The sequence below is a fragment of the Convolutriloba macropyga genome, chromosome 6 (assembly GCF_964194025.1).
Source record: "Convolutriloba macropyga chromosome 6, txConMacr16.3, whole genome shotgun sequence".
NCBI classification, from domain to species: domain Eukaryota; kingdom Metazoa; phylum Xenacoelomorpha; order Acoela; family Convolutidae; genus Convolutriloba; species Convolutriloba macropyga.
The window spans coordinates 68,198,644-68,212,890 of NC_134473.1; the positions used below are offsets into that span (position 1 = coordinate 68,198,644).

A 14,247-nucleotide genomic window follows, 5' to 3' on the forward strand; every position below is an offset into this window, starting at 1 on the left:
TTCTTAGGGCTTAGTTTTGGTAAAAATACGAATTTTTGCGTCTGAATATTGTTCTGTCTCTTTATTCTTTTTCATTATTAATTTCGATTTGATTAATTTTTTGTTCATTGTTTAGTTTTATTGCGTTCATTGTGATTTAAAGCGACAACTATTGTTTACAGTTAAAGCGACAAAGTTTATTCAGTTACCAATTGATTTCTGTTTTAAATTTTAAATTTGTTTCGATTGAGAGTTTACGGAAATTTATAAACTTTGTAACAACTTTCGGCCATTTCTTGCACTATTCAACTTTTTCTTACAAACTAACATTTTGGGAGCCTAACATGTCTCAGGTATCTGAGCAGATTTTTGCTGCTCGGGTACTTTGACGTTTTCAATTGCGTAGAAACAATTGGATTGTTTTATATACAGGAATAAAATTTTCAGTTTAGTTGGTTTTATGTGCTATCTTCATTTTTTTGACGGAATTTTTTCTGTTGTTAGTAGTCACATTATTAGACAACAGTTGATTTGAAAGTTAATTCTCTCATGAAGACGACTCTTCGAGGCGTTTCAGGAATTCTTCCGGCTATGTTTTTTACTTCGTCGAATAAAAAAATGTTTCGCTTTACCTCATTTTGCCGCCTTTTCAACATTTTGCGTGAAATCTTTTTGACTTCTCTAGGCTAGTTTCTCTCTTCTCTCATTCTGCTAAAAGTGATTTTGAACATCAGTTGCTCAGCAAAGCAATTCAAAATGAACAGAGTTAGTACAAAAATGGATGTCAGAAATAGAAACGGGATAAACCCATAAAGCCCAATTTTAGATGCCCGCTATTTGAACGTCGTTCCTATAAGTCTTATTTACAATCTCTAATGCTTGTTGTTATTGATAGGAGCCCCTGTAGCCTCTCTCTAAGAAACAGAAGTATGTTCAACTAAGAAATGCCATCAAAATAAATCGGAATTAAAAAAAATGTTTTTGTACAAAAATCTTTTTTTTTCAATATCTTCTGTTATTTCAATCCCAATCATGCTTATTGGAATCAACGGCGGCTATTTTCCGGCAATCTGCCGGGTATGTTTAAAAATTTTGCTTAGTGCAGATAAACTGATCGGACGAAAATTGTTACAGTCGTCTTCAGCTCCTTTTTTGAATAGGGAAAACTTTTGCAATTTTTAAAATTCCAGGAAAAATGCCTGCTTGCTCACTTTCGTTGAAACGAATTCACGATCCCTGGAGATTTAGCTATTTGACTAATGTTTAACTGCTCTCAAACGTTTTTTTTTACAATTGCACAGTTCCTATTGGAGTTTAGTGTAATGTTTAATTGCTCTCAAACATATTTTTGCAAATCCAGTATTCCTAATGGGTTTAGTGTAATTTTTAATTGCTCTCAAACAACTTTTTTCGCAATTGTATTGTTCCTATTGGGTTTAGGTGATTTCGCTTGAATGATTTTTCGTCTGACCAAATTGACTTTTCATTTTCAAAAACTTGATTAAATGGTGTAGCCCTAAATGGTGGCGCATTAAGTGCTTGTAAAAAGTTGTAGAGGTCAACCCCCTGTCATCCCCCAGCCCATTTCTCCATCACTCAGTGAAGCTAACCGCCATAAGCTTAAGCTAGCCAACGCCAAGTTTTATCAGCCGTTTGAGTAATTCGTGTGACGTTAGTCGGTATGGCGTGTATGTTCAATATTTACTTTTAACAGCCATCTTGAGGCTTATGTTGTTTTAAGCTGTCTGTACTTGTTTTAACAGGATTTTCGATTTTTTGTCATAACTTTTTATGTTGCTATTAGTTGTTGCGTGAAAACCAGGATTTCAACGGCCAAATAGTGTGATTCGATGTGACTTAGAGGTCCTCCCAATATCATCATTGTTATTAATAACCGCCGCCAGCCTCTCAACGGCTATTATTTAGGCGCTCTCCTCTTTTTTTTCGACTCGAAGAGGAGTATTGGTTTTCTTAAGATTTTTTAAAGGAAGTACTATTTGTTCAAACGGCGTTTTGACTTAAAAGCGAAAGTGAGTAAAATTGCGGGGTGAACTAATTTTTTCTGAGCGAGAGAAATTATTTTGAGCATGGGCGGCGTTGAGTGAATGACTTTTCGGCTTTGAAAAGTGTTTTTAATAGCCGCCCTCATCTTCTCAGCCGGCTATTATAGCGCTCCTATTTTTTTTTTTTTTACTTCGTCGAATAAAAAAATGTTTCGCTTTACCTCATTTTGCCGCCTTTTCAACATTTTGCGTGAAATCTTTTTGACTTCTCTAGGCTAGTTTCTCTCTTCTCTCATTCTACTAAAAGTGATTTTGAACATCAGTTGCTCAGCAAAGCAATTCAAAATGAACAGAGTCAGTATAAAAAATTGAAGTCAGAAATAGAAACGGGATAAACCCATAAAGCCCAATTTTAGATGCCCGCTATTTGAACGTCGTTCCTATAAGTATTAGTTACCTCTCTCTAATGCTTATTGTTATTGATAGTAGCCCCTGTAGCCTCTCTCTAAGAAACAGAAGTATGTTCAACTACGAAATGCCATCAAAATAAATCGGACTTAAAAAAATGTTTTTGTACAAAAATCTTTTTTTTTTCAATATCTTCTGTTATTTCAATCCCAATCATGCTTATTGGAATCAACGGCGGCTATTTTCCGGCAATCTGCCGGGTATGTTTTTTTTGTGAGAATGTGGCATATAGATATCAGTTTTTTGCCGTGTTTTCATCTATTTGGCCCAATGTTTTTATGGTAAATTGGTTTTTTTTTGTAGAAATAAGTTTTTTTTTGCTCTCAAACGAAGTTAGTAGCAATTATATTAGTCTTGTTGGTCTTTTTTTAATGCAATTTTTTGCTTGACCGATTTTTCGTCTGACTCATTTGACTTTTCGTCCTCAAAAGCGGGATAAACAGGGAGCGGCCAGCGGGCATTAAGTTCTCTTAGGGCTTTTCGGCTGACTAGTAATCGCTGCGATTCACACTACTAATCTATGCGATTCACAGAAAGTGTTTTGGAGACTTATACTTATGGCGTGAAAAGCGGTCCTTACAGGTTGACCCTGGTGCACCCCCTTCAAGCTGAAGCTAGCCTCACTAAACCGTGGCTAGGCACTGGCGCGGCCAACCGCTCGCCAGTCGTTTGAGAGCATTTTGCCCGATGTTAGTCGGTTATGTTCATTGCTTCATGGATACCACCAAATTTTGCGCGCCCAATAATGTGTTGCAAGCGCAAAATTGGCACATTTCTCAATTTTTAGTCAATTTTTGGGTTTTTCCATTAGTTTCTTCATTTTTGGCGCTTTAAGTGGAATTTTTTCTATTCAGTAACTGTGGCAGCGTCTTTGTGATAATTCATGAATTCAATGCCTTTTTTTACCTGAGACTTTCTATTTTTTAGTAAAATTGTACTCAAACTAATCCAATTTTGAGGGTTTTTGTCCAAGTTTCTAAGTTTTTTGTTTGTATTTCGTTTTTAATTACTATTAAAACTCTTTGAAATTTTTTCATGTGCACCGTTGGCGATTTCATTTTTGTGTTATTATTAATTGAAGTGATTTTTGTTAATAAGACTTTGAAATTGAGTGAAAAATTTGACCATTTATTGACCATATTCTTCTTCAAATTGTTTGTTTCGAAATTTAACCTTTTTTTGCGTTTTACCGAGGCAGTAAAATAGGAATGTTTTTTGAGCCTCTTATTCGTAAAAATGAAAAATCCATGTTTTTCTGTTTCAATTGTTTTCAATTTGATTTTTAATTAGAATTTCAAGTTGATGTTTAATTTTACTTTTCAAAAGTTACGAATTAGTTTTCTTAGCCTTTTAAAAGGTATGTGTTCTCAACCTTTTATCATTTGTCTTTTATCAATCTCCTAAGATTTATAGTTTTATTGGCCCTGGTTTTATTAGTTTGAAAATTATTTATTTGAACTTTTAATTTTAGTCTTGATTTTTCTTGCCATTTTTTGTTTGCAGTTTGTTTTTCAATACATAGAACTGAGTTTTTGCTAGATTCTCTGTTAGAAATTTTGAATGACACTTTTCTTCTGTGATTATCTATAGGGCTAGTTTTTGGTAATATACGATTTTTTATTTTTGAATATTGATCTTTCTCCTAAGTGTTTTTCATGATTAATTTTTCACTTGATTTATTGGCCATTGTTTAGTTTTATCGCGTTCATTGGGATTTAAAACGACAACTACTGCGCAAAGTTTATTTAGTAATTAATGATTACAGTTTTTATGCTGGAAAGTGATTTCATAGAGAAAAAATTCAGAATCTGATAAATTTTGAAACAATTTCTTGTATCATTTAAGTTTTTGTTCGAAAATGGAAAATTTTGACAGCCTAATATAGCTTGCACTGTTAGCTGGTTTGCTGGTTCACCAGGTTGATGTTTCCAATTGTGTAGTACTTTTTGCTGGTAAAGGAGTAATTTACACTTCGAGTCGTTTCCGGAATTCTCCCAGCTAGGTTTTTTAATTCGCTTTACCACGTTTTACCGCGCATGTCTTGGTTTTCAGACGTGACTTTTGACTTGCCTCTGCCACTGAATGGACTTTGAATTTTTTCACGCATCGAATTTTTCAATGTAGTGAATACAGTAAAAATCAAAAAAGCAGAATCAAAAGCAACGAGATAAACGTATAAAGCCCTGTCAATAAGTCATAATGCATTAGGTTATCAACGTTCATTAGAGTGTTTGCTAGCTGACATTGGTAGTAAGCTTAGTTTAGAAGTTGAATTAAGTATAGTTTTTGAAGCTAACTGCGCGCCAGATTAGAACACTTTATGACACTGAAAAAAAAACAGAAAAAAATTTGGTCAATTTGTCTCTTATTTTTTTCTGTTTCAATCCCAATGTGCGTCAAGGTGGTCGACGGTGGTTATTTTTCTGCAATTGGCTGGTTATGTTATTAATAGCTATCGAGCGAAGTTTGAACCAATTATTGTAAACGTGCTGGTGTTTTTACGACTCGAAGAGGAGCATTGGTATTCCACAGGTTTTTTAGCCAATGCAAGTTTGTTCATGACTTGAATATTGACTGCGTTCTATTCGACGATTTACCTGCGATTTAATAAACGCCCTCAGCAACTATTTTTTAGATGAGCTCCTTCTTTTTTAATTCGCATTACCTTTTGATCACGTTTTACGTCAGGCTTTTAACGTTCGACTCGTGACTTACCTCAATCACTTTCAATTGAATGGGTTTTAAATTCTTTCAAGCATTGAATTACTTAATGTAATGAATACAGTCAAAGTCAAAAGTGCAAAATCCCAAGAAATGGGATATATAATTCTCGGTCAGTAAGTCATAATGCATTACGTTATCAAAGTTCATTAGAACGATTGCTAGATGACATCAGTATTAAGCTTAACACCTTTAGTTTAGAAGCTGAATTAAGTATAGTTTAGAATCTAACTGAAATTGCATACCAAATTTGGTTTGCATACCATGCTTTTTTTGAAGCTTAGAAAAAAAATTGTGCTATTTTATCTCTTTTTGCTTTTTCTGTTTTCGCCCCGATGTGCGTCAACGGCGGCTATTTTCCGACAATTTGATGGCTATGTTTTATAATACTGAAAAGATTTTATCCTGTACGAATAGTCCCTTTTTACAAATGGATGGATTAAATGTGCATTGATTGTACAGAGCCAAAGTTTGTTCAATTTCTTATAGCCTTTTCAGCAAATTGGGAAGTCGTATAACTGTGTAGTTGTCACCTCGACACTTTTGCGTATTTGATTGCTGAAAAACTGCTTTTCAGTTTCAAAATTTGTTTTTTTCGAGAGTTTGTGTTTGATGGTTTTCTGTTTGAGGCAGCTCTGTTTGAGCCCTTGTTGAGGAAGTGTCATTAATGCTTCTAATAATCGTCTAGCTCTTCCTCTAATAGTTTCCTTAGCATAGTTACTTCGTGGTATTACACTTTTTCGGGGGCGGTTAAGGGCAGAGTACGGAATGATAATTTCAAGAAGTGGAGATGCACTTTAGCTTGGGGATTAGTTAAGTTGTTCATATTGCTTAGCAATCGAATGAAATTTAAAAAAAAAATGATATAGAAATTCCAAAACAGATTGATATACCCAGAGCGGGCCGCTTAAAATTTGACTGAGGTTTTGTTTTTAAGAAACGTTTTAGCCCTTTAAAGCAGGGGAAACTGCCTAGGTATTAGAATCCCGGTTTCTCATTAGATGGACTCTTTAACGATTTGTTTTTTATTCTTGTTTTTTGCATTTGCAATCATTTACACTTTTCGCGTCAGAAACGCTCATAACCAATTGTAAAACAGTAAGCTGAACAATATCCGTAGGTAGGCTGAGAAGATAGAAAAACGCTTAATTTGCTTGGAGAAAACACTAGAACAATTGTGAAAAAAAAATCAAGCAAAATGTCTTTAGTTTTAGTTATTAATTGCTCTTGAACGAATTTCATAGCAATTGTTGTAAACGTGTTGGTCTTTTATATGCAATTTTTTTGCTTGACCATTTCGCGCTTTTCTTCTAGAACATTCTTTGACTTCTCATGTGACTTTTTCACGCTTTCGTTCATCATTTTTGACTGATCTCTAGTGCTCCGAAGTAAAGCTTGTTACTAATACAAAATCGGTTGCAGCTTAGGAAATTTAAGTGACTCGTAGCGCAGTGGTTAGTGGGTATGGATCGGGAGGTCAGTGGTTCGAATCCCGCTGGGGTCGAGGATTTTTGCACCCATAAAGAAAAATTGATCTATACTAAAGACCATGAATTAAATTGCCTCGCCTGTCGTTCAAGAGCAATTCTTCCTACATTTGTCGGTTTTTGTTTGTAAAATGCCACGAAGGCAATTTTTGCTGCTTTGAGTTTGATAGTCAATTGAGTGATAATTTTTATGTTTTAGATTTATTTTTTTAGATACATTTCATAGATGGTTATTTTGACCAATTTTTGTCTTGAATCTTTCTTGATGCTAGATGCTTGTTATGATCCGAAAGACTATAATCTGCACACTTATGGGAGCTAGTTAATCAAGCAAAATGTCTTTAGTTTTAGTTATTAATTGCTCTTGAACGAATTTCATAGCAATTGTTGTAAACGTGTTGGTCTTTTATATGCAATTTTTTTGCTTGACCATTTCGCGCTTTTCTTCTAGATAATTCTTTGACTTCTCATGTGCCTTTCACGCTTTCGTTCTTCTTTTTTGAGTGATCTCTATTGCTCTCTCTAAAGTTTGTTGCTAAATTAAAATCCATTGCAGTATAGCAAAAAGAAGGGCCTGATAGCCGAGTGGGAATGCTTTTGGTGAGGGATCGGGAGGGCCATTGTTGGAATCCCGGTGTGGTCAACTGTTTTTGCACCCATACTGAAAAATTGAGCTAGACTACAGCCCCTGAATTCAATTGCCTCGCCTGTCGTTCAAGAGCAGTTCTCCCGACATTAGTCGGTTTGTTTGAATTTTCGTTGTATGATGTATCTGCACTAAAAATGTAATGTGTGCTTTATCATTTCAATTTTCAAAATCGAATGCTATTAATAGCCGCCCAGATCTTCTTGGCGGGCTATTATTGCGGAGCTAGTTTATTTGTTTTTACTTGTCAATCAAAACATTTGCATGAAACCTTTCAGACTTCTCTAGTTTCATTTTTCACTAATTCTACTCAGTGCTTTTAAACAACAGTTGCTCAGTAAATAATCTGAAATGAACAGAGCCAATATCGAGGAAAAAATCAAACATAGATACGGGATATAACCGTGAAGACCGGTTTTGACGACCGCTGTTTGAACTTTGTACTGCTGCGAGTGTTTCTGCGGTGCTCTTTTTTAAGGAGTTTTAATTGTATTGGATCGCTGTCTTTTTTTTCAATGAGCTAATAACACATTTTCATTATTTTTGAAGTCAAATTTGAGTTGTGACTTCGTTTTTCCAATTTTTAATTTGCTTTGGTAAGCCATGTCAGGCTTGTGAAGTAATATATTGTGTTTTTTCAGAAAGGTTTCCGTGGCGGGGTCTGCCAATTTTCCAAAGATTTTTGTTTTGCTGAAAGTTTAATCTATCTTGTTTATTGAGGTCAGAACTTGAATAATTTTTGGTGTTCTAGTCTAGTACGGTAACTTTCTATTTTGTTTGCTCAAAGAACAAATTTTGGGCTGTGATTTGACGTGCTATTCAGGAAAGCTATTAACCATTGGTGATATTTTTTCTGTCTAGCTTGTGCCTTTTATACCAATTTGGAGACTTTTTGAAGAGTTTTAATCGTATTGGATTGCTGTCTTTTTTTTCAGTGAGCTAATAACACATTTTTCATTGCTCTCAAATGAAGTTCGTAGCAATTATATTAGTCCTGTCGGTCTTTTTTATGCGATTTTTCGCTTGACCGATTTTTCGTCTGACGCTTTTGACTTTTCGTCCTCAAAAATGGGATAAACAGGTAGCGCCGAGTGGGCATTAAGTGCTCTTAGAGCCTTCCAGCTATATTTCAGCTCAAACTTTTGGAAACTTATACTTATGGTGTGAAGGGCGGTTCTTAGAGGTTGAAGACCCCTCCACTGTTGACCCCCCCCCCCCACTATTACCCCACCCCCGCCCGCGCTGTTGCCCCCTACCCCACTGTTGCTGCCCGTCAGCCCTCGTGCAACCCCCTCCCGTTTCTAGCTGCCCGTTTAACTGGCGAACAACCGCTCGCTAAAAACACGCAAATTTATAATTTTTGCTCAATTTTTTTCAAGCTTTTTGAAATTTTTTGACATTTTTTGATTTTTATAAGCCCTAGGTTTCAAGTAACCTCATTTAGGTTTTCATAATACGTTACTGCATGGTTTCCAGTGGTAATGGAATGGTTTTAACATCACGAATTTTAGCATTTCACTAAACGTGCAACTTTTTTTCAAAGTTTTTGACATTGTTTTCCTTATTCAGGTCTTTCCAGATCCACTGGCCAGAAAACCTCCTACGAGGTTTGATAATAAGTTATTGACAAATTATTATTGGCCATGGAATAGTTTTTCAACTTTTTATTGTCACAAGTTTTAGCAATTTTTCGATAAAACTTGCTTTTTAATTTTTTTTTTTTGCAAATTTTCATCGTTTTTGTTTTCTTCAGGCTCAAGGGCCACGGAACTTCCTCTAGGGTTTATAAAATGTTACTGCGTAGCTAATATATGTAATGGAATGTTTTTTAAGTTTTTAATATCACGAATTTAAGCAATTTTTTAAAATATTTGCAATTATTTCATGTTTTTGAATTTTGTCCGGCACCAGGGGCCCTTGAACCTCCTCCAATACTTCATAAAAGGCTGCTACATAGTTTGGAATGCTTTGGAGAGCTTTTGGAATGCTGATATATATTTTTTCATAGCTCCAGTTAGTAATGTTCGGATAAATTTTAGAGTTTTTTCAAATTTTCGGAAGATTTTTTTTATCATTTTCTAGGTGTATGGATCTTTATGACCAGTGAAACTATTTCAGGCTTGAAACAGAGATACTGGATAGTCTCTTGAGGGAATGAATTGGTTCTTAAGATATTAGTATATTGATTTTTAGCAAGGTTTTTTTTTAAAATTTGCAGTTTCCAAAATTTCTCAATATTTTTTGTACTTTTCTGAGTTTAACGACCATTACAGGCCAACGAAACATAAGTCTTGGAGGTAAGTTACATGACAGAACTTTTGGGGCAAAAAATGGTTTTCAACTTTTTTTACTGCAATTTAAAAGCTTTCGTTTTTAGTTTTGCCTTTTTCAGTTTTTTCTATATGATTTATTTACTAACAAGGCTATAAAACTAGAAGGTGCAGAGTCGAATCCCATCATGGAAAATATTTCTATCTCTCTTTCTCTCTCTGTCGGTTAGTACTTGTTTTCTTTTTTCTCGTTCACGTTTCGTCTCTCTCTCTCTCTCTCTGTGTGTGTGTGTGTGTGCGTGTGTGTGTGTGTGTGTGTGTGTGTGTGTGCTCATGCCGCACTTCAACTGCGTTTGTGTGGCGTGATCTCTGATCATCATTAACAATGAGCTTTAGTAGAAATGTTTTTATCTTAAGAGTTAACAGGCAGGTTTTGAGAAATTAATGTTAATTTCTCTCAAAAGCAATTTGTAGCAAATATATTAATCCTGTTTCTTTTTATGCAATTTTTCGCTTTGCCGATTTTTCGTCTGACCCATTTGGCTTTTCTCTTTCGAAAAGGGATAAAGAGGTAGCGCCCAGTTTGCATAAAGTTCTCTTAGAGCCGCTCAGCGCGCTGGTCTTCAAGTATGCGATTAACAAAAACTGTTTTGTCGACTTTTACTTATGGTGTAAAGGGCAGTTCTTAGAAATTGATCCCACACCCCCACCCACCCACCGCACCCACATCAGTCCCCCCAATCCACTTTTGCACCCCCGCTACGATGCACTAGCGCTGCGCTCGCCTTGCGCCCCTTCAATTAATCTAAAGCTAGCCTCACTAAGCCGTGGCTAGCTACTGACGAAGCCAACCGGTCGTTTGAGAGCAATTCGCCCAACGTTAGTGGGTTATGTTCATTATTTTTGAAGTCAAATTTTGAGATGCGACTGTTTTTCATTTTTTAAATTGATTTGGTAAGCCTTGTTAGTCTTGTGAAGTAATGTATTGTGTTGTTTTGGGCAGTGCTTTGACGTGCTATTCAGGAAAGCTGTTAACCATTAGTGATATTTTATCTGTCTTCCTTGTGCCTTGTATACCAATCGGGAGATCTAAAAAATTCTTTGGAATAGTTTTTTACTGCCTTCATTGACCGTCTCCAGCTAGTCTAAGGCTCGATAAAAAAAACTGCTATTAAAGCCTTGGATTGTTTTCGTTGCAAAATTTTATTTCTTTTGTATTTTTAGCGCTCGACTCATTCAAGAAATCAGAGGGGCTAATATTTTGAGGGGCTAAGATTGCAAAAACTGTCAGTTTTCAATTTCTGGCTTCTACGTGGGCTCATTAATTTTAGTTTTCTGAAAATATCTTTACATTGAGGGAAACAATTTTGGTTCACCCGTAATTGTGTTTTGATATATTTGTAAAAAAAACCGTTTTGTACGCAATTTAGGGGATAGTTGCTAAAAGTCTTGCAAATTTGGGGGAATCCGACAGTTATTAATTGCTCTCGAGAGAAGTTTCAGCGAATTTTTGCGGGACCATTTTTGATTTTGTTCTAGAGCGTTCTGTGGCTTCTCAAGTGAATATTTCAAGCTTCGCTTCTTCATTTTGAGTGATTAATAACCGCTTTAGCTTCTCAGCCGGCTATTATAGCGCGCCTAATTTCTTCGAATAAAAATTTTTCGCTTTACCTTTGTTCGCACCTTGTTCAACATTTTGCGTGAAATCTTTTTGACTTCTTTAGGCTAGTTTCACTGTTCTCTCATTCTGCTAAAAGTCTTTTTAGACAGCAGTTGCTTAGCAAAGCAATTCAAAACGAACAGAGTCAGTATCAAAAACGAAACCAGAAATAGAAACGGGATAAACCCATAAAGCCCGATTTTAGATGCCCTGTACTCATAACTTTGTTCTTAGTTACCATCTCTAATGCTTATTGGTATTGATACTAGCCCCTGTGTGGTCTCACTACGAATCAGGAGTATGTTCAGCTCCAAAATGACATCAAAATATTTTATACTTTGAAATCGTAATCATTTTTTCACTAATTTTATTCTCTTCTTTCAATCCCAGTCTTGGTTATGGGAATCAACGGCGGCTAATTTCCGGCAATCTGCCGGGTATGTTTTTAATTGCTCTCATTCTGAAATGAAGTGTTTTGCTAATATAAAAGTGATTAATAGCGGTTTAGCATAGCAACACTTGGGTTGTAACAAGTGGGTAGTACGATATCAGATTGCTGTCATGGAGGTCGCGGGTTCAAACCCCTAGCAGGATTTAAGCTTCACCAATTTCTAAACTACACTCCTAAGTTCAAGTGCACCCGCCTGTCGGTCGAGATCAATTCATCCGACGTTAGTCGGTTTATTTATGTTTTATTTCTTGTCCATTATCCAATGACTTGACATAAAGTTTGGGCCTCTTGGTTGCAGTTTTTTATCTAGCTTTTGAAACTCGCCCAATATCAAATTTCACAAACAGATTTAAAGACACGAAAAAAGCAATTGAAGTACATCAAAAACTCTAAAAATGCACTAAAAACATGCGATATTGTGATTTGTTGATTTTTTCAATTTTCTGAAACTTATGGAAGTTTGATGTCAGTTTATTATGTACTTGTTTGCTTTTTTCGTGTTTATTCGTGAAATCTGATCTTGGGCTTGAATTTTGGGCGAGTTCGTATTTTAACAATTTTGTTGAACCACTCTATCTGCATCAACTCAGCACATACCTTTTTTGAAGGCTAAGTTGTTCGATTACTCTTCTAGTCCTGCTGGTCTTTTTAGTGCAGCGGCAGTTGACTGCCGAAAACTTAATATAATTTGTGAAGAATATGGTTCCAATCTTGCAGTTTGTTGTAATGTCATTTGAAGCTCTCGGTTTAAGTGACAGATAGACCGTACTCGCAACCATATGAGTGATGCAATTCATAGACTAAAATTATAAATAACGGATTCTGTATTCGTGCCTCAACTAATCTAACTAAATAAATTCGCCATGCATGGAATGTTGTTAAAAGTGGTCGTCAGTTATTGGACCGGACATGATTTTTAGATGCATTTGAAGAAGATCAACCGGGTCTGTTGATGTGTTCAATCTCTATCCCGCACTTACCACTTTCTATCTGTTGCAATTTAAAAGGCTAACATCTGTTTGCATCCTGCCCTTTTGGTTAAACTGTTACTATCAAATGTTGCCTCAACTGAACTGTGTGGTACTTGGACTTGTAATATTTAAAAAAATAGTATTGTTAGTCTGAGAAGATATTAATATCGTTACTGTTCTAATTTTAACTTTTTTTCGTGCATTCGAATGTCTTTTTCAAACCCAATTTCATTGACAACTGAGTAACAAGAAATCTGTCCAGGTAGTCTAACATTAATGCGGAAAAGGAAAAGGGCGATGATCGAAACGAAGGATATAGATGTACTGATGCATGATTGTGGCAAGTAAACTACTAGGAGGGGGGGGGGGGGGGGTGTCGCAAACACGCAAACAGAAAAGAACTGTAGGCTGCTGGATCGATTGATTGATTGTTAATGTAAGGTTGTGGTTGCAGGCTGATTCCATTCTGACTAGATGGTCCTTAGGCATCGGAGGAAATGGGAATATTGCCTCATATCCGCCTCATGTGGCGCATGCGTCAGTTGTTGCTACAAATGGAGCCAGTTGTATAGTTTCTTTTCCATTATCGTACTAAGAGAACATTCGAGTTAATTGATTGAAAGAATTTAGATGATTTTATATTGAGCTCGACATGAACTTCATGAAATATTAAATCTGGCCGGATACTTTTTGTACCACAGTTTCTTGTGGTTGTTTGAATTAATTGGATATATAGTGACGATAAAGAGAATCACAATGAAAAGCGAAGAAAAGGTTAACATAATATTGAACAATCATGAAGGTTTGCAATAATCTGCTGAAGAAGATATTGAAATTTTTGCGCTGCAGATACTTAAAAAAACTGTTGATCATTGTTTCCTAATAAGTGTCCTGAATTTTTTTAGTCTAAACGTCTGAGGTATTCTAGTGTCTTTTCTAGCCGTTAATTTTTAATCTCGGCAATAAAAAGTTTGTTCGTTTTAGTTGTTGCGACATTTTGCTTGAATTCGTTTGTTTTTTTCTAGGCTAGTTTGTCTTTTATAGTTTTCGAGGCTAGTTTCAGTATTATCTCTTCTGCTCAATTCCATTTAAAGAGCTGGTCCTCAACAGTGCAATAAAAAAGAAAAATAAAGGCCAAAAATCACAAAATATACGCCATGAAATGCTCATTAATTGCTCTTCAGCGGAGTTTGAAGCAATTATTATACTATTGTCGCCTTCTATGCAAAAGTTTTGCTCGACCGTTCTGACTTTGCGATCGAATTCTGCGTCCTTGAGGTGGCAGTAAACTATAATAGTCAAACAAAAAATGCGTTCTCAAAAGAAGTTTGCAGTCATTAATAGCCGCCATCAGCCTCTCAAACGGCTATTATTTAGGCGGTCTCCTTTTTTGCAATTCAAAGAATTTGAATTGTATTGGGGCGCTGTGTTTTTCTTAATTCACTCATAGTCCGCTGTAATAGCTGCCATCAGGCTCTCAACGGCTACTATTTAGGCGCTCTCCTTTTTAAAAATTTGTTTTACCTTTTGCTCACGTTTTTCGTTTCACATGTCAGTATTTTTACGTTTGACTTCTGACTTACCTCACTCA

General features: G+C 35.8%; 1 protein-coding gene across 12 annotated transcripts in view; it reads left to right on the plus strand.

The window, feature by feature from the left end:
* Positions 1-14,247, plus strand: part of LOC142340547 (uncharacterized) — a 98,782-nt gene that overhangs the window by 56,592 nt on the left and 27,943 nt on the right. For 11 of the 12 annotated variants that reach the window (XM_075391180.1, XM_075391179.1, XM_075391172.1 and 8 more), the window contains one exon: positions 12,606-12,629. The exons of the other annotated variant lie outside the window; for it this stretch is intronic. In XM_075391180.1, the coding sequence (XP_075247295.1) occupies positions 12,606-12,629 (24 nt within the window). The remainder of the gene's footprint in view (positions 1-12,605; positions 12,630-14,247) is intronic. 12 annotated transcript variants of the gene reach the window in all.